This window comes from Chlamydotis macqueenii, chromosome 2, assembly GCF_036417535.1.
Source record: "Chlamydotis macqueenii isolate bChlMac1 chromosome 2, bChlMac1.mat, whole genome shotgun sequence".
In the NCBI taxonomy this organism is placed as follows: Eukaryota; Metazoa; Chordata; class Aves; order Otidiformes; family Otididae; genus Chlamydotis; species Chlamydotis macqueenii.
The window spans coordinates 56,828,834-56,847,292 of NC_141557.1; the positions used below are offsets into that span (position 1 = coordinate 56,828,834).

At 41.4% G+C, this 18,459-nt stretch overlaps 1 protein-coding gene across 2 annotated transcripts in view; it reads left to right on the plus strand.

Moving 5' to 3' along the window:
- Window positions 1-18,459, plus strand: part of HECW1 (HECT, C2 and WW domain containing E3 ubiquitin protein ligase 1) — a 265,943-nt gene that overhangs the window by 101,915 nt on the left and 145,569 nt on the right. For both annotated transcript variants that reach the window (XM_086743039.1, XM_086743038.1), the window contains one exon: window positions 2,361-2,468. In XM_086743039.1, coding sequence (XP_086599165.1) covers window positions 2,361-2,468 — 108 coding nt within the window. The remainder of the gene's footprint in view (window positions 1-2,360; window positions 2,469-18,459) is intronic.

Below are 18,459 nucleotides of genomic sequence, written 5' to 3' on the forward strand. Positions count from 1 at the left end.
GTGCTTTGCGACCTGACCTTTTGCTCTGGATGCTATCCTTCCCCTGCACCCCTGTTTCTCGCCTTTGAGGCAGGAGGCAGTGTGCAGATGCTACTCGGTGGGAGCAGCTCGTTCCAGTTTTCCCGATGTCTCACCTGTCAGCTGTAACCATAGACAGGCTTGCTTATCCCTTCCCTTTGAGGATCTTCTACCTTGGACATGCAGTTGGAGAGTAGTCCTTTTCTCAGGCTGGTTTTCCAGGCTTCCTTCATGTTTCCAACAAAAAGGAGGAAAGGGCTTTGTGCAGTCATCTCTGCTGGCTCAGCTCAGAATAGGGATGTGATTTGGTTTGGGTACGGGCATATGTTGGCATCTCTGTCAAATTAGAGATTGCGTGACGTAGAGCTCACACTGCTTTTGTGCCAGCTGTGGGAAGCAGACAGCAGCCAATGCAGTGGAAGTGCCAGCTGGCCCCCATAGATATTACGTATGAACACAGCATTTTAAATCTTATTCCGGGATCTCGTGTGCCACTGAACTCTGACCTGAAATGTCTGCAATTTCTTAAGCAAGGCCATCCAGTCTAGCTCAGCTTAAGCAAGCATGGTATTTTGTCGACAATATATCTTGAGGAACGGTAATTACCCATACATCTTAGCAATGTGGCACATGTTGGAGCATCTCCAGCAGCTTACAGAGGCTAAATATGACAAATAGACATCATGAGTGATGAAGCCAGAGAGCAGCAGGCCTGAGCTGAGGGATGTTCTCTGTGCCCTGTCAGGACAAGGAGCCGAGCAGGGTTCCCAGGCTTCAGCTCAGTGCAGCATTTCAGTATGTACTCACCTTTAAGTGTCAAGTGTTTTCCCTGCCAAAGCAAAAGGGACAGTTTGTAGGTTTAAATCTCCTCATGTGTATGTAAGTGTTTCTGCTTCCACAGAATGATGTGGGTAATTCTGGATAATCTATATCCAAGGTGGTTCTTTACTGAGGGTAGTCATTAGTAAGCCAAAGCTCTGAGAGCAATAGTTTATACTTACCTGCCCTTTTTGTACAAATCTCTGTTAAAATTAAAACTACCCTCATTGCTGAGAGGAACAATCCAGGAGATTGCTGGCTGGTCTCTGCAGGTAGAGATTGTGGCCGTTTGCTTTGGCAGGGCACAGATGTGAAATCTATTTCATCCCCCTGAAGCTGGAGCAATGAGGCCATGGCCAGGCCCATCCAGGTCACTGCTTCAGCTGCTTGAGTTTGTGGCCATTTTGGGCTCCCACAGGCTGCTGCCCTTGAGCCCCACTCCCCTCTGACAGGCTGTAAATGTCTCCATATGTCTATTTTATTTTTGCTGCAGTTTGGATTTAGTGACGATCAAAACCGTAAGTGTTGGCCTGGTATGGTGGCAATATGTGCGTTTTTGTCTGCTTGAAAGACCAGTGTGAGTGAGCATGGCCCTGAGGCTGCGGTGGCGTCTTGCAGGCTGGTTTTTAAGCTGTGGGATAAAAGAGGGTCAAGAACCAGGACCTTGCCTGGAGGCTGGGAGGTGTTTGCTCGCGTCTATACCACACAGGACTTGCAGGTGGGTCTGGAAAAGAGCTTGCTGAAACAGTCTGAAATGAAACTTGGAAGCAGACTAAAAATTTATTCATGTGAACAACCAGAAGGCCACTCCTTGGGCTCATAACCCACCTGCCTTTTATTTACACACAGCCCTGTGCGTGCAAGGCCGTTGCTTCCTTGGCCTCGGCTTTCAGCAACTTTTTAGAGATTATTCATTTTTATACATTACTCCTTGACTTCTTTGACGGTCAGCTTGGTAGTGTGACAGCTGCTAGGTGTCTCAAAATACTGTGAGGGGACAGCGTTTTGTTGTCAGTCATTTGGTTTTGGAGGCCAATCAGTGAGTAGGATCCTTAAAAAATAAATGCCCTGTGCTGTATGCTGCCAGAAATAACCATGTCTCTTGGGATACGAGTGAGTGTAGTACAGATGCCTACATGTAACTATTTTCTGTGAGGGTTTTTTTAAGGGAAGAGTTGATGCAAAAGAGGGTTGGGTTTTTTTGCCTAATTTTCTCTGTTACTAGATAATTATTTTTAATTAGTTAGGGGTTCATCCATGCTAAACTTGATGTTTTAATTTTTGAGAATTTTGTAGGAATGTATTTTTAAAAATTACATTTCAGGAAAAGCTATGATTTTTAAGAAGAACTGCACTTTTAAAAAATATAAATGGGTGAAAAAGCTAATTTCTCAACATGTGGTGCCAACCTGTCTAGTGGCTCTAATATGTTCTGTCAAGCCAAAGGTGTATTTTTAGCCTGACTCTCTGCTATGTTTTTTGTTGTAACAGATGCTTGATGAGACCATTTTCTTTGTTTATAGATGAGGTCTTGTCCGAAAACTTTTTGGACTACAAGAACCGTGGTGTCAATGGCTCTCACCGTGGTCAGATTATCTGGAAGATTGATGCCAGCTCTTACTTTGTGGAGCGTAAGTATTTTTCTAATCCTGCTATAGTATAATTCAGTCATTGCAGAAAGATAATTGAGCTGCTTAAGTTGTTCTTATGATGTTTTTATGCCCAATATATCCTTTAGGAAAGGCCAAAAATGGTACCAAAATCCTTGAATCTATTGAGAGGAACTGAAACATTTTATGGGGTAGAAAACTACAGTTTCTTCAAGCAAATAAATTTAGCGGATATTGGCTTATTTACGTGTTATTTTTTAATACAGTCCAGAAGACTGGACTGTGATCTATACCAAAACATCTCTGGTGAAAGAGCTACATGTATCCTTAAGGAGGAGTTAAGTGTGAAGAAGCCTAGCATGCAACAATTCCAGTTTTTCAACTTGTATTGAATATTTCCAATGATCTACCTTAGCCTGCTGGGTAAAATTCAGATGATTTGTAAAAGTATACATCAATTTCATGACAGTCAGGTATATCTGTTTAAGACTGCTTGAATTTGAGAGCAATCAAGGGAATCTTTGATATAACCTAAATTTTAAAGGATTTGGAAAGGATATGACTTGTACTTGATTAGGTTAATCAATGACTTTGACCTTAAGTATCTGGTATAAGCAAGGGTGCTACATGCAAAATTGTTTAATAAATAAGAACACTGGTTTTAGTTATGCTGGTTTTGGGACAGAAATACATTACAAGATCTAACCTTTAAAGCGTACTCTAATTTGTAGTTGCTTCTTTGAGCTGTGGTTACTAATCCATGAGACAGATCGTGCTTTCTTTTAGCTGTTGAAGAAGTGTAGTGAGGAGATATAAAATCCCAGAACTGCGTTTTGAAGAGGCCTTAGTACCTCAGTTTATTGAGGAAGGGTGGAAGTGGGACTGAGCTACCGGTAGCTTTCCTGCCTACTCCACAACAAAAAAAGAAAAAGGCAATGTGAGAAATGCTTGGGAGAAAGCCTCTTCGGGCGAGCCACATTTCGCTAAGGGCACAATGAATTTTGTCAGCTTAACAAGTTGCCCCCATTAGCTGAGACATAGTAGCTATTGTTAATTGATTGCATGTACATTCTTCACTTGCCCTACTGTAAGAAAATGCAACTTAGCATAACCATCCTTCACTGATGCTTAAAACTAAGTCATACTGCACCATAGTTGGGCAGCCCATGCTTGATGAGTTGCTGCCTCTTGGTAGTTTGTCATGCTGCCATCTTTAAGTTGTGAATCTCAGCCCTGAGATTATGTACTAGTGCACTCATCAAGAACAAATCATTGCCCTGTCCAAAGTTAAAATAGGAGAAAATTAAGTAGGCAGTAGTAAGTAACAGCACATGCAGATACTCTTAGAGCCACTTGACTATTCAAGTGGGAAGTTAAAGCGGCAAAAAAATGTTGATGTATGTGAATTTTATATATCTAAAGGCATATTTGAGGGTTCCTGCTCATTGTTGAGACTTATATATGAAAGTACACAGCTTTGCAGTTGATTAAATGTTATGTTAAAAACTGCAACGTCTGAAAACCTCATGTATTTTCTATCCAAAGAGGATGGTGTAAACCATCTTCTTTCAGCCTTTTATTTTTTGGACAGAGGTTATATCTTCCTTTTATGTTGCATAGCACACAATCTGGTGACATTTGCAGGAATCAGAAACACACTGGTCATCAAAATCAAACTCACCTAAGAAATCTATTTTCTTTTTCTTGCCATTCACTAAAGAACTGAAGGAATCTGGAGGACAGGGCAAGGGTATGTTCAGTGGTAAGGTGGTATAAGAATTGCCATGTTGGTCCAAAGTTATCCTGACCCGGTGTCCTGTCTCCAAAAATGGCCAGTAGTGTAGACTTGAGGAGGGTATAAAGGTAAGGAAGTGTTAGTGAGTCTTCTAGCTGGAGTATTCTTAGCTTCTATTAATCTGTAGCTCAGGCACTTCCCGAGATAGGTAGTATTTTTACTTAGTGGTTGTCAAAGCATATAGTAGGTAGCTAAAATATAGTAATTTATTTTAAAGGTGTCCATATTGTTTTTTCTGTGCATTATGTTATACTTACCTTAACTTGCTATTGATTGGAGTCTTGCTGATTATAGCATTAATTCTCTGTAAAACAGAGTAGCTCATTTGCGAAGGCAGCCCTTAATTTCTACTTTTACTTTTCCTGTAAAACCTTGGTATCTGTTCACCGCATGAGTCAATACTGGCAATTTATCAACCACACAGTGCTTCTGGAAATGTTATGGTATACACTGCACTGTTTGGCCCATCATAGCTGGCAGGAGTCATGATAAAGGGAAAATTGCAATATGGCCAAGTAAAGAATTGGCCTTACATAGAGAATTTAAAGTTCCCAAGAACTTAAGGCACCCTGTGCAGTGTGGTTTGGTTTCTGTTCTTGGAATGTATAAAGGTTTAACATTTTTGGTGGTGTTATGGTGTGAGGTAGAATAGGCTTATAATTGGGGGACCAAGGGGATCATCCTGTCCAACCTCAGAAATCAAAGTTTTTCTTTTGCCTGTGGTTAGAATTTAGGGTGGTTTTGTACCACATTTAGGGAAATTACCCTTATGCTGTGACCAGCCAGCCACTTGAAATAAAGAGCTTTAAAAGACATTGTAAAATACTTTTTTTAAGAGCTGTATGAGGGAACTTGAGAAATCAAAGGTATTAAAGATTGGCTGATTTGCAACAGTGAAATTCCCATTAATATGAAAAAAAAAAGAAACATCAGGAATGAGGTCAAGTAAATGGAGAGTTATTACTCATTTTCTACATTTTGAATCTGGAGGCATATATAATGTGTTTGGGAGTATTTTGTTCAAAAGCCTTAATGTTCCCCAAGTAATTATCCTTTCTTTACTGCGTTTTTGAAAATTAACACGCAAATGAAATATAACACTCTAACTATGTAATCTGTAGTCATTATACATAGAACCACTATTTAGGTACTTAACAATACTGACATGTAATCGCTGTAGATAGTAATTTACACGCAATGGTCTGGGACCTGAATAGGAGTGAGTAAAGGAAAAAGTTGCCAGAAGTTATTTTCTTTATGGTGGAGATTATCACAACAGAAATCTTCTGTCAGATACAGTTTTAATAATAATTACTGGCAGAAACCATCAGCCTGGAGGACCACATAGCACGTTGTCGTAGTTCAGCCCCGATCGGGACCAGACTACGCAGTCTCTCTCTCACTCCCCCCACCCTCCGAGAGAATAGGGGGAGATGATATAAGAAAAACGGCTCAAGGTTTGAGATAAGGACAGGGAGAAATCCTTAAAGTTACCGTCACGGGCAAAACAGACTCGACTTGGGGAAAACTATTCATTTATTTCTAAAATTAGCAGGAGAATGAGACAGGGAACAAGATAACCTCCCCCCACCCCTCCCTCTTCCCGGGCTTAACATTATCTCTACTACCTTCCCCTCCCGAGTGGCACGGGGGGGGAAAAGGGAATGGGGGTCGCGGTCAGTTCATCACGCGTTGTTTTACGCCGCTGTATCATCGTCGGGGGAAGAACTCCTCGCATTCCTCCTCTGCTCCAGCGTGGGGTCCCTCCCACGGGCCACAGTCCCTCGTGAAACTGCTCCGGCGTGGGTCATCTCTTCCACGGGGTGCAGTCCCTCTAGAACAGCTGCCCCAGCGGGCCCTCCACAGGCCACAGCCTCCTTCAGGCCTCCACCTGCTCTGGCGTGGGGTCCTCCACGGGCTGCAGGTGGATCTCTGCCCCTCCGTGGACCTCCATGGGCTGCAGGGGGACAACCCGCTCCACCATGGTCTTCACCACGAGTTGCAGAGGAATCTTGGCCAGAAGCCGTATTACTCCTCCCCCTCCTTCTTCACTGACCTTGGCGTCTGCAGCCGTTCCTCACAACAGGCTGGCAGACGCCTCTCAGGATCCTTTTTACATCTTATTCACTTCTCATCTCCTCTCCGCTTCTTGCAGCCGGGCCGGGCCGAGTTGGGCCCAGTCAGCTGCCCAGCGGGAGGCCAGAGGGTGAGGCCTGCAAGGCCCATGAGGCTCGCGCCTCCCCCTCTCTGCCCCCCGCTCAGCTGCTTCACATCTTCTCCTCCCTCTTGTTCCTGTTTTCCCCTACTTAAATACGTTATCGCAGAGGCGTTATCACGGGACATTCTGCTACCAATCGGCTTGGCCTTGGCCAGCAGCGGGTCCGCCCTAGGCCCGGCTGAGTCCACTGAACAAAGGGGAGCGACTTCTAGCAGTTTCCTAGAGAAGCTACCACCTTAGGCCCCCCCTCACTAACAAAACCAGAACACACGTGCTGCTGCTATGAGCAGAACAAACTAGCCATGTTATGAGAGATTTGAAGAACTGCATCAGGAGTGGAGAACACAAAGGAAAGCATGGCAAGAAATTGAAACTTTTTTTTTTTGTTAACTGCACTTGTACTTTCATAAAACAGAAATTCTGGAATTTCAGGTGCTTCTGTTTTTTAAGCTATACTTCTGTGGTATTCTCAGTGAATTGCCCAGTCTGAGTTAATAAGGGTTACTTTTTCAGGTGTATGTAAAATCTCACTAGGATAAGAAAATGCCTTTTGTGTGGTAGGCCAATGACAATGCAAAATAGTTTTCTCTTTTTGGAACATGCTTCTATGTTTTGGGGGTATGTGGGTAAAATACATGTTGCTTTTGAATTTGCTGATAGGCTGGTTTAAGACCATCTGGAGAGCGGTATCACTTTTCAAAACAAAGATAATTTCTTAACATGTACCCATACAGCATTTTCAGATACCACATTTAAAGTTTGTGTTTGTTTTCGCAATCTACTTTTTCACGTTGAAAAGGACTAATATCTTTCCCAGAGAAGTGTATGCCTTTCCACTTTGCGTATCACAAACTTGCAACATAATGTTGCCAGACAGATATGTAATTGGTGTGAGCCAGAGAGGGAATTGCTTCCAAATTACAGCATAAATGCCATCAGAACAGAACTCGTCTCCTATTAATACTCAGCAAACAAAAAGCTTTAACAGCTGCAGAGGCCATGTTGCACTTCAGCCAGTTTTGCATTTCTGCAGAAGTCTCGCAATCTGGGTTTTTATGACAGCCAGTGATAAATAGCAACCATCCACTGTAACCATGAAATGGTTGGGGTTTGGGGAGAGGAAGGAGGAGGGCTACGTGCCACTAGGGATGTATACTTTGTGTTAAGGCTTGGAGGGCACTGCGGTGAAAGAACCAGCTTATAATGGGTTTTCCAGGAAAGTAAACGTATTCTGCTTCATTGCAATTTCTGGCACACTTTTTTAGCTTATACAGCAATACAGAGAGAGAGAGTGCGCAAGAGATCATTTCACTGAGGTGCGATGCAGCATCTTCCTGTAAGCACAGTACCCTTAGCATATCCTTAAAATGAAGAGAAAAGTTTTGAAGCTATTCAGAATTCCACTGAAGTAGCCAGATACTTGGGACCCCTGTTAATCTGCTGGCCTTTCTGTAGATTGTTTTACTATGCGGCAACTAAGAAAACCATTTCCAAGTGTAACCAGTCATCTGTATGGCAGTTTTATGTGGAAGCTTATGCAGTGGTTGTTTGTTTAAATTTGTTAGTGGTGGTGTTGCTGCATTTTTATCAATAGCAAAGATGGCCTTGCAGAGAGCAGGAATTATATTTATTCCTATTGACCTTGAGAACTAGCAGGGAAATAATGGTAAAAAAAAGCATGCAACTAAAGTCAGAGGTCTGAGACATCCTGGTACATCTGCAGATAGTTAAGGTTGGACAAGATCATTAAGTCCAACCATCAACCCGACACCATCATGCCTACTAAACCATGTCCTGAAGTGCCACATCTACACATTCTTTGAACACCTCCAAGGATGGTGACTCCACCACTTCCTTGGGCAGCCTGTTCCAATGCCTGACCACTCTTTCAGTAAAGAAGTGTTTCCTAGTATCCAACCTAAACCTCCCCTGCCACAACTTGAGGCCATTTCCTCTTGTCCTATCACAAGTTATTTGGGAGAAGAGACCAACATCCATCTCCCTACAACTTCCTTTCAGGTAGTTGTAGAAAGCAATGAGGTCTCCCATCAGGTACAAGGTGTATGTTTTACATCATGGTCAATATATGCCATATGTGTGTACATTTATGAAATATGTACAGAAATGTCCCCAAAACTGACAAACAATCAGGCTTTTCATCTGGGGCTTTCTCTAGAAAATACATCTTTTACGTTGCTTTAGGAAGCTGATATAAAGGCCACTTCCAAAGTATGAATAATTGAAGGATATTGTAGCCTCAAATGTTTCCAAATTGTTGATATGACCAAAGGCACGGTCATATCAACAAAAGTGTTAATGAAGCTGGAGTATTTGCAAAGTTTTCCTTTTCTGGACAGGCTGTTGACAAGTCCATACCACTAAAATAATTTCCTGTCTCCATTTTCAGTACCCCAATCTCTCTCAAATCACATGCACTTTACTTTATGAAGGAGTGTGTGAGAGGAGAAAATAGAGGTAGGGCTGTTGAAGTCCATCCTGCTGTATCTTTGAGCAAATTAGAAAAGCTGCATGACTTTAACCTTCAGGAATCCACAGATGGAGCAACACAGAAGCATCTTCAACAGTGTGAAGACTGACTAGCAGAATGTTCAAAGGTGTCAGAGAAAAAAAAACAGATATGAAGCAATAAGACAGACCTGTGCCCCACAAGGTGCATCTACTGTTTGTCTTTCTCCCAAGGAAGATATATAACAGTTTTAAGGTTCTTTCTCTTCATCTCCTTTCACATATAGTAATCATATTGATGCTTTTTGGTTATCTTCCACCCTACACACAATTTTTAAATTCCTCCTCCTTTTCCACAGTCTGGTACCCATATTGTAGTTCAATATTCATATCTGAGCCAGGCTTACCTTTGGGAAGAGGAGCACAGTCTGAGCTTGGATGAAGGCATTTCCCAGTTCAGGGCCACTGAGGTTCCTCAAGAATCTTTTGCTTTGAATCCTTTGATCAGCCTTTTAATCTTAGCTGTTGTTGCATTTTCTGTTACCTTTTCTTTTACTGTGCCAGGATTGTAGGCAGCAATCTGTCATAAATGGAAACGTAGGTCAATCCACATGTCTTGGGCAGCTATTTCTCAGCTTCCTGCATGATTGCAGTGTGGTAGCTTAACTGAAAGACTTGTCTGCGAGTCAGATTTTTCTCCGTCTTTCTCTCCCTCTCCACATCTTGTTTTGACACTTGGACATATTTTGTTTGTACTATGGAGATCAAGGCTGTTTGTTTATTTGTTCCCACACAGGGAACTAGATGTTTGTGTTGCAGCATGCGTGTTTGGAGACACCATGCTGGGACAGCCTGGCTGGTCCCAGCAGTACCTGCTTTCCACTTTGTATGGCAGTGCTAAGGAAATTACAAAATCTCTTGTGCAAAGCCAGGATTGAAGTGAGAACTCTGATAGGTTGGTAGAGTTTCAGAAAGCTCTCTCAAGGTTAACTGGAAAGCTTTACATGAGCAATAATGCCTAATCTTAGGCATGCTGAAGTCAGAGCAAGTCTTTCTTCACTAAGCTGTAGTTGTCAGTCACAGAGACTGTGACTTACATTGTCTCTTGTCTCAGCTACTTAAACCTAAACAATCATAGACATTGATCTTGCGTCAGAGGCTGGACATCTTCTAATTCCCAAGGCAATGGTCAAGAAGTTGTGGTAACATTTAACCAAAGTTTTAGTGCTAATTACACTGAGCCTTGGAGCATTTGTGTCAAAGCCAAATCCTACAGGTCTATTCTTGTTTGTTTGTTAACTTTCAAATTTATATTACTTGCTTTTATTATTGCAGTAGTGTCTAGTGTCTCCTACAAAGCATAGATCTTCTTTTCTGTGTACTAAGACATTTTCTGTCCTAGACAGCAGAGGCTAGATTTTTGAAAGTATGAAGTTCAGTGCAAATGTTTGAGAGCTAGGCTTCAAAGCTAAGATAGGGAATATAGATTAAAAGGTGAGAGGTCGAAACAGAGGCAGAGCGAAGTGACTTGCCAATGCACAGGTACAACTGTGGATAAGACTTCAGTTTCCATACTCCTTGCTCATCTGGGGCCATCATATTTTAGGCCATCTCTAGTCTGTTTGTGATCTGTACTATTGGAAATTACTTAAAAGTTGTACTCTTAAAAGAGATGTGTCCTGCTGCATGGTGGGTTACTCTCTTTTGTTCTTTAAGGAACAGAGTCTCTGAAAGTTCTTCTGCTGGAAAGAGGGGAAAGGTTTGTGTAGGGCTTTTATGGCATCCTCAAAGTTGGAATGAGCCTGGGAAAAAGTGGTATTGAAAGAACCAGGATTTTTATTCTCTTTTCTCTTCCATTTTTTTTAATTTTTAAGCCAGCTGTGGGCATGCTGGATCTGCTTGTTGCTTTCCTTCCCACATGTTGTCAGTTCAAGGGATGGCAGTAACATCCCCCACAGTCCAACAGCCCAACTCTTGCCTGAGTGATCCTCTACCTAGGAAAGACAAATATTTGTGAAGTCATCTCACTGGTTGAACATAAGACTAATGCAACTAGTTCCAGCCTTGTTATTCCCTGCAGGTAGGCTTGTTTCACATGTGGAGACAGAAGGGCACTGTTGTGCCGGTGCTGCTGGGTGACACCATGGTCTGGACACACAGACCATAGGGTCAACCCCAAGCTTTGCCTGGCATCCTCTGTCGCAGAGTGGCCAAAGAGTGCAGCCTGGTGAGGATGCCCAGACCCCAGGTCAGGTGCAAACTAGTGCCAAGTGCTACCTAAGGCACCAGATGTGGCTTCTGTTGTGAGAGCAACACAGTGAGATTTTGTATCTTGGCAAAAAGGTGCTTCACAACGAGGGGAAAAAATAACAACCTATTCTCTTTGCCTTCATTTATCACATTGTTTTCTTCATCTGCTCACCTGCTCAGTCCTGAATTCGACTAACTCGCCTAACTCAGGGAGGACACAGAAATTTGTGACTGTTTTTTGGGGGACACTAGCCTTCTTTCAGGCCTAGTTGATCTTAAGGTAAGGGGAAAGTTGGCAAAGAGTTCACTCTTTCCGAGCTGGACTTGTTGGTTAACGCCTTTTACAAGAAACATGTAAGGTCTGGGGAGCAGCCAGTAGTGCTGCCACTGTCAGCAGATTGAGAAGAGGCTATGTGGTCCTTACAGCAGCTCCTACTTGAATTTGTCAGGAGCTGTGAGTGTGTGGCTTCCCATGCTCCAGCATTAAAATGTGTGGGCAGCTATAATTTCTGATCTGGTCCATACCACTCCCTCTTCTCCAGATCCCACTAAAGATATCAGGTAGGGCCTACATCCTTCAGCACTTCTGAAGTCACTTGTTGGTCATGCAGTTGTTCCCTGGGATAGAGTGGTTTAAGCAGAAGCCCTCAGACCTCTCTGTACCTGGCAGCATACCACTGGGAATGGTACAACTTCACTTCGGGTCTGGAGGAGTCTAACTGTAGGTGCAAAAGTTTGAAAATATGAGATCGCATAAGTGTTCATTTTGCTCTTCCACCCATGTCAGCAATATCCTCAGACACATTGTACTTGCTTTAGATTCAGAACTCCTGTGCATGTAATGTGTTTTCTGCTTTAGCTTTGGTATCATTGAGGATACCATAGTGCGTATCATGCACTTGAGGAAATGAAGAGAGATTCCTGAAATCCAGTAGTGTGGCTAGTAGCTCTATTTTTCCTCATCTAACCTAGTATTTGATAAATGCATGAACAGATACCTATTGTTTTGCTGGTTTGAAATTTGGATGTTAGTGTTCTGCACAATGGGTGCTGAAGTAACATAATATATTTTAGTGGATCAGTATAACTTAGATAATGCTTTGTGATTTATAATCTTTCTACTATTGAAATAAGAGATTACAGTGTCATCTTTGACTCACAAATCAGTCTTTGCCACTGTTAAATGCTTCTGAAAAGTTTGTTTTGGATGATGCTGTCTACAGATTTGGTGGAATTGCCGTGGAAGATAGATCCCCTCTCTTTGCTCCATTGCACAGGGGCCCCTATGCTTTTCCCTTGGATACTTCCATTGAGCATGGTTCTGAAGCTGCTGCAAGCCAAATTAGTCCTCACTGAAATCAGTAAGAATTGCTTGCATGCAGCCCCTGTGCACCGTCAGGCCCAGCACCTTTCGTATACAACCATGTACAGAGAGCCCAGGTGCAGACTTTGGCCCAAGTGGTGTTATCTTTGTAGAAAAACAGAAGACAAATGCAGTGGAAATGGGAAGCAGCTGTGACTGGAAGAGTATCAGCACATGCATCAAAAGGTCGTATTTGCTCCAAAAGAGTGGTAAAGTACCGAGCCTTGTTTCGGCTATTTTCGTATTAAATACAAAAAATGTACTGTATTCAAGTTTTTATAATTAAGGATATAAGTTCAATTAATGGATGCAGAATTATTCAGGAGACAAGGAGGCTGTCTTGTCAGTGTCACATCTCAACACCATCAAACTTGAACTCTTCTGGTGATGGAGGGGATAGGGTCCCCAAGGACACGAGTCTCTGAGCAAAGGCTAAGTTACATCAAGGGCTTGCCTGTGAGAGCAAACTTAGCAGGTGGCTTGTTGACCAAGCCCATCACTAGTGTAAAGGTCCTAAAGAATAGATCAGTGTCTACAATTTACCATTTCTGATGATGGAGAATTTTATGGATTGTTTTGTAATCCTGTTAAAGCATACCATGAAAGCAATTAGTCAAAACAGAACTCGGAGCATATGTATTAAAGGTAATATTTTCCTTAGTTTAATGGAGGCAGTGAGTTTGCTTCACATCTACTGCCAGGCTCTTTCATACCTCTCTGCAGTGGAGAAGCATCTGAAGGGCTGCTCTTAGATGTCCAACATGGCACAGGAAAATCTCAGTATAAAGAGGGATAAATCCCTTCACATAATACAGAAATTTGATGTAACCCTGTTACGTCATTGTCTGGTTTTGGCCAGCCACTCCATCCCTCATGCCTTGTAGTGGTTATGGTAACATTTATCCAGCTCATACAATGATGTTTGGACTATTTATTGGATGGAAAAACTTATTTGACCTTCCATGAGGAAGGAAGAGTTTTATCTGTGGTATAGAGCTGTAGTAACTCATCCTGCTTCTCAAAAAAAGTGCATATATGATGCAGGAACCTTTTGATAATTGGTGTGTTTTGCTAACTAGCTAGTAAATCTGGCCCTGTCATCACCTTACTCCTGGTCCAGGGTTTCCTGCTATAGGACTGCCAGATGTCAGTAACACCATTTGTATCTAAAATGGATTTACTCAGAGAGTAGGAAGGTCAGTGGGGATGAATTACTGTCTCCCTGTGGCGTTCAAACACTTTTGCCCAGCAGAACCATCTTTCTGCATGGTCTTTGATATTGGTAATAGGATCTTGAGAGCCTCAGATGAATAACATTTTATACTTCCAAGCTGTTCTTCAATCCTTTCAATATTTAGGTGTTTGCTGTACCTCACTTGTAGTAGGTACAATTTCCTCCTATATCTCAGTGCTGATAGCTTTTTATAAATAGTAAAAAAACCTCAACCTTGAAATAAATACTTCTGCTGTAATTGTTTATTAATTAAGTTTCCATAATGATGCTTCTTTCTGTCCTTCCCCTTTCATTAAATTATCTACGTTAATTCCATTACATGTTCTCTCTTTAAAAGTTGTCCTCTTAGTTGGCCCCTTCACGCTGTAAGATACTAATACGATTGTTCAATAATCTTGAGTTACCTGGTCCAGCTACTGGCTCAAGGCAGGTCTGGTTAAAGCAGGTTGATCTAGACCCTGTCTAGTCAAGTTTTTACTATCTTCAAGGATGGAGTTTCCTTCTGGATAACCTGTTCCAGTTTTTGACTAGTCTGATTGTGATTTTTTGTTTTCCTACACCTCATCAGAAAATCATAATAAAAATAACAATAAAACCTAAATGTTTATGCATCTAAGCCCTCAAATACAAAAGTGGAACAAGTTTTACTTTCTTTTCAAAGACCATCTTTCTCTATACCTCTAACTTTTTTTTTTCCTAACCCATTTCTTTTACATGGCTGGGATACCTTACAAGTTCAATAATGATTTCCATTAATTGGAAGATCTAAAAAGGAAATGTTAAAAATAACTTTTTAAAAAATATCAGGGGGAAAAATAATTATCTTGTAAATTAAATATCAGGAATGGATTATTTTAAAAAAAATAATTTGCACCCTGAGAAACAAAATTGATTTTGATAATGAAGTGCATTGCTGTTGTGTTGCAAGCATGAAGTGTAGCTGGGGTTAGAAATAAGATGGGCAATGCATGTGTATCAGAATTTAAGCTGAGGTGTTGTAACTTACTAGAAATGTTCCCCCAGAGATTTCTGAGTTGCAGAACTACAAAACCAGCAAAGTAGAGAGTGCAAACACAAGGGGGAAAAGCACTCAGAATAAATGTGTAATCTTTTTGCAGAAGAGGATCACCAGGGAGTTTCACAGGCAGCTCGTGGCTCTCAGCTCCTGAGGGTCCCTCTGAGCTCAGCAGGCAGATCCTGGGAAGGGAAGAAGCTTTTGGTGCAGCCCATGTTTCATGTGCACCTCTCTCTCTTGCCTCTGGCTTTGAAAATCTGTCTGTGCACAGAAAAGTTTCTGCAGTTCTGCTTCTCCTTCTCTACTGCATCAAAATAAGCCTACAGTTGGGAACACACCAAGGTGTGTTTTGGTTTGTCTTCCTGCTAACTTGCTGTTTGTCCAGTGCTGAGCAGCACATCCTGAGAGGAAAATAACTTTATAACCCAGCAGCTCTGGGTTACTCCAGAGATACCTGGGAACTCACACATACTGACATGTGATTGACCCCCTTGGATCATCAGACAGCACCTGAACAGCAGATTTGTCATACGAAAAAGTTATATGCCTACAGTATATTAGATTATTCTGTCTGCTTAATTGCAAAACAAGATTGAAGGATGGAAGAATAGATTTCTTTAAAATGGAATACAAGTGCACTATCAACATTTTGCTTTACAGTGAGGAATTCTCCTTAGCTGCTCAGATATAGTAGCTAACATTTATTTCTTACTTCTGAATCTCTACAGTCTGTGTTAGCCTAGAGACCTTCAAGAGGCACATTTTTCCTGTTACTGTTGATAAAAGTGTTTTCCTGAGGTGGAATGGGACAATCCTGCTCACTTACAAAATACTGATTACTTTTTTTTTTGTTTGTCACTGTGGTGTCTCGTGGTTGTGGGAATAAAGGGAACTATTTCCTTCCCTCCACTTGTCTAAAATTTCTTGATTTACATATAAGTGATGTTCTGTGATTAGCATGCTTCTGGATTTGGGTTTTTAATTGTTTTCCCGTTTACAGGATATTGTGGTAAGCTTTATAAGCTGCCTGTGAGGAATAATAAATCTACATAGCTAACAGATTCACCATTTTAATTTTCCTTTGTGAATTGCATAAAGTCTATGCATGGCATGTCACAAAAATAAGAAATAAATTTTAGCACCAGTATACTTTGGTTATAACCTTTCTTTTCTTTTTTTTTCCCTTGACTCCTCCCTACATTTTGAAGAATCTGTCATGTACCTTTTTTTTTGTATTAAGGTGAAAATGTAAAAGAAAAGCCATATAGTGACATTGCAGCTTGTAGGAGCTCAGTTCAGAGACAACCACAGCAGAGCCATCTGTGGTGTTTAGGATGTTGCTATACCTCTGTTGTCTATATTGGCTCTCTGCCAGAAGTCATCCCTCACCATTTTCGGAGTGACCATTTGGTTGCTGGCCTTGTAATCAGTTGTAGTTACTGGATTCCTTGCTCCAATCTCAGTAGTTTAGATCATCTCCAGGTGCTATTCCTAAAAGCCTCAGTGTGTTGCATTTGGGGCTGAATCTCATCACATTGTCTAGAAACTTCAGATGTGTGGGGCTCAGGTGTGGGACCTTAACAGAAGGCATCCGACTTGCATTTTTTGTTTATCACATTCTAGTGCAGAGAGAATTTTCGTATGGGTTCATGCTGCTTTTCCATTTGAATTTCTCTCTGACTTTTGAGGGAAAGAAAATGAAACTTAGCCAGGAGAAATCTCAGCTGCAGCTTGTTTAATTTACCTGACCAACGAGTAGGTGGCAATCAAGCAGATGAAGTTTCCTGTGATTTTTACCTTTCATAGGCAGAGTCAGTTCAAATTAAAAGCTGAGTTTAAAGCTTTATCCTGGAAACTCATGCCAACTTTTAACCTGGTTGCGAAAGATGGTCCTTTTTCAAAAAGACTGACAAAAGTCTCAGTAGCGTTTGTAAAATCTCCCTTGTACTCAGTCAGTAGTAGAGCAGAGCTCTTGCAGCTCTGGTGTTCTGCAATGTGCATATTATACTACACTGTCAGTGGTGATTATGTCTGGGGAAGGCACGGAGATTAAGCCAGTGTTGATTAGTGTGAAGTATGTCTTTCGAGAGCTGCGAGCAGCCAGTTGGAAGGGACTTCCAGTTGTTTTCCAGAACACCTCTTTTTTTAAAAGATCCCATCTTCATTTGCATCAGAAACACTTGGCAATGCTCAAAACAGGGAGATGTTTGATAGTCCATGAGTGTAATAATCTATACCCATGTCTTTCAGTGGGACTTGAGCTAATTTGCATTATGTTGCAACTGTAACAGGTTTAAGAAGGCCGTAAATTAGGGTGGGAGAAGGAACTTGCTCTTCAGGAGCGGCTGTGTGGACAACAGGATCTGAACTCCTTTGGAACTCAAAGATTGAAATCCTGTCCCCGCTGCAGTTGAGAGAACTAGCTGTTGATTTAAACAGGATAAAGATTTCACCCAAGGGTGTCAGAATTTGCTATTTAAACATTATTAACTCTCTCCTTGAATTCCCTTTTTCTCTTTACACTTTTACAAGAAGAAAAAGTAACTAAATAAATTGCTTCTGGAATGAAATTTTCTATGGTGGTTTAAAGCCAGTACATGGGTGTTTTGTAACTGAGCTGTGAGACCATGAAAACTGGGTTAATAATGAACTCTGACGCAGCCTTAACAGTAGCACTGCTAGCAGGCACCTCTGTAATTACTGCTTCTCTACGAAGTGTGCTGAGCTTCTATGATGGATTAAAAATCACATATTGTGCTTTATTCTGTTAGAAAATGACTCAGTGGAAACCTTTTAAATATATATAATACGTGCAAAGATAAAGTTTCTGCCTCTGAACTACCCCATTTAGGTTTTGTACAGCCTGGAAAATAGAATCTGGTTTTGCTTTAGCGAATCTATTTATTTTTCTAAATTTCATAAGTTCATTGCATTTGAGATGCAATGAGATGCTAAGTAATACTTCTGTGACGTGCATAAATGATTTAGCTGACCTATGCATGTAACGTGCTGTGAAATATAAATTCAGTTAGTAGTGCATTTAGCAGATTTTTTTCTTTACCTGGCTATTTTTGGATAGAAAATATACAGGAGCTTTAGAAATATTTTGGAGAAGGGGAGCAGGACTGAGTGACATGTGGCAGTGAAAGGAACAGATTACAGCTGAGGAGACTATTTCTTTTGAAAGGAAAATGGAAGAGGTAGGTGTGGTCTTCATCCACTGAAATCACTAAAGGTTTTTCTGTTGTCTTTAACGAGCTGAATCAGACTTTTGACAGCTAGTATGGAAGAGGCATATAGTTCAGATCTTGAAAAATATTTAAAAGGATAAATTAAACACAAAATCTGTAAGCAGTTTTTGTTGTGTTTTGAACTAAGTGTTATTTAGTCCTTCAAAGCAGTTTCATTTTAGAAGCCACGGCTTGTCAAGGCTGACAAAAAAATGCCTGCACGCTGGCAGCTGACTCAAAGTAGTATTTGCCAGACCTCTCTGAGGTCATGACAGTGACCTTATGGAAAGTATATCCTCCAAGCCAGCAAGGAGGTGGAAAAACAAACCACCAAAACTATAAAACAGCAATACTGGAAATATGTTTATCTCTTCTGCAGTCTTACTGTGGCACTCGGCAGTTGGATGTCTGTGACAGCCCTATGCAGGTGACGATGTAGAG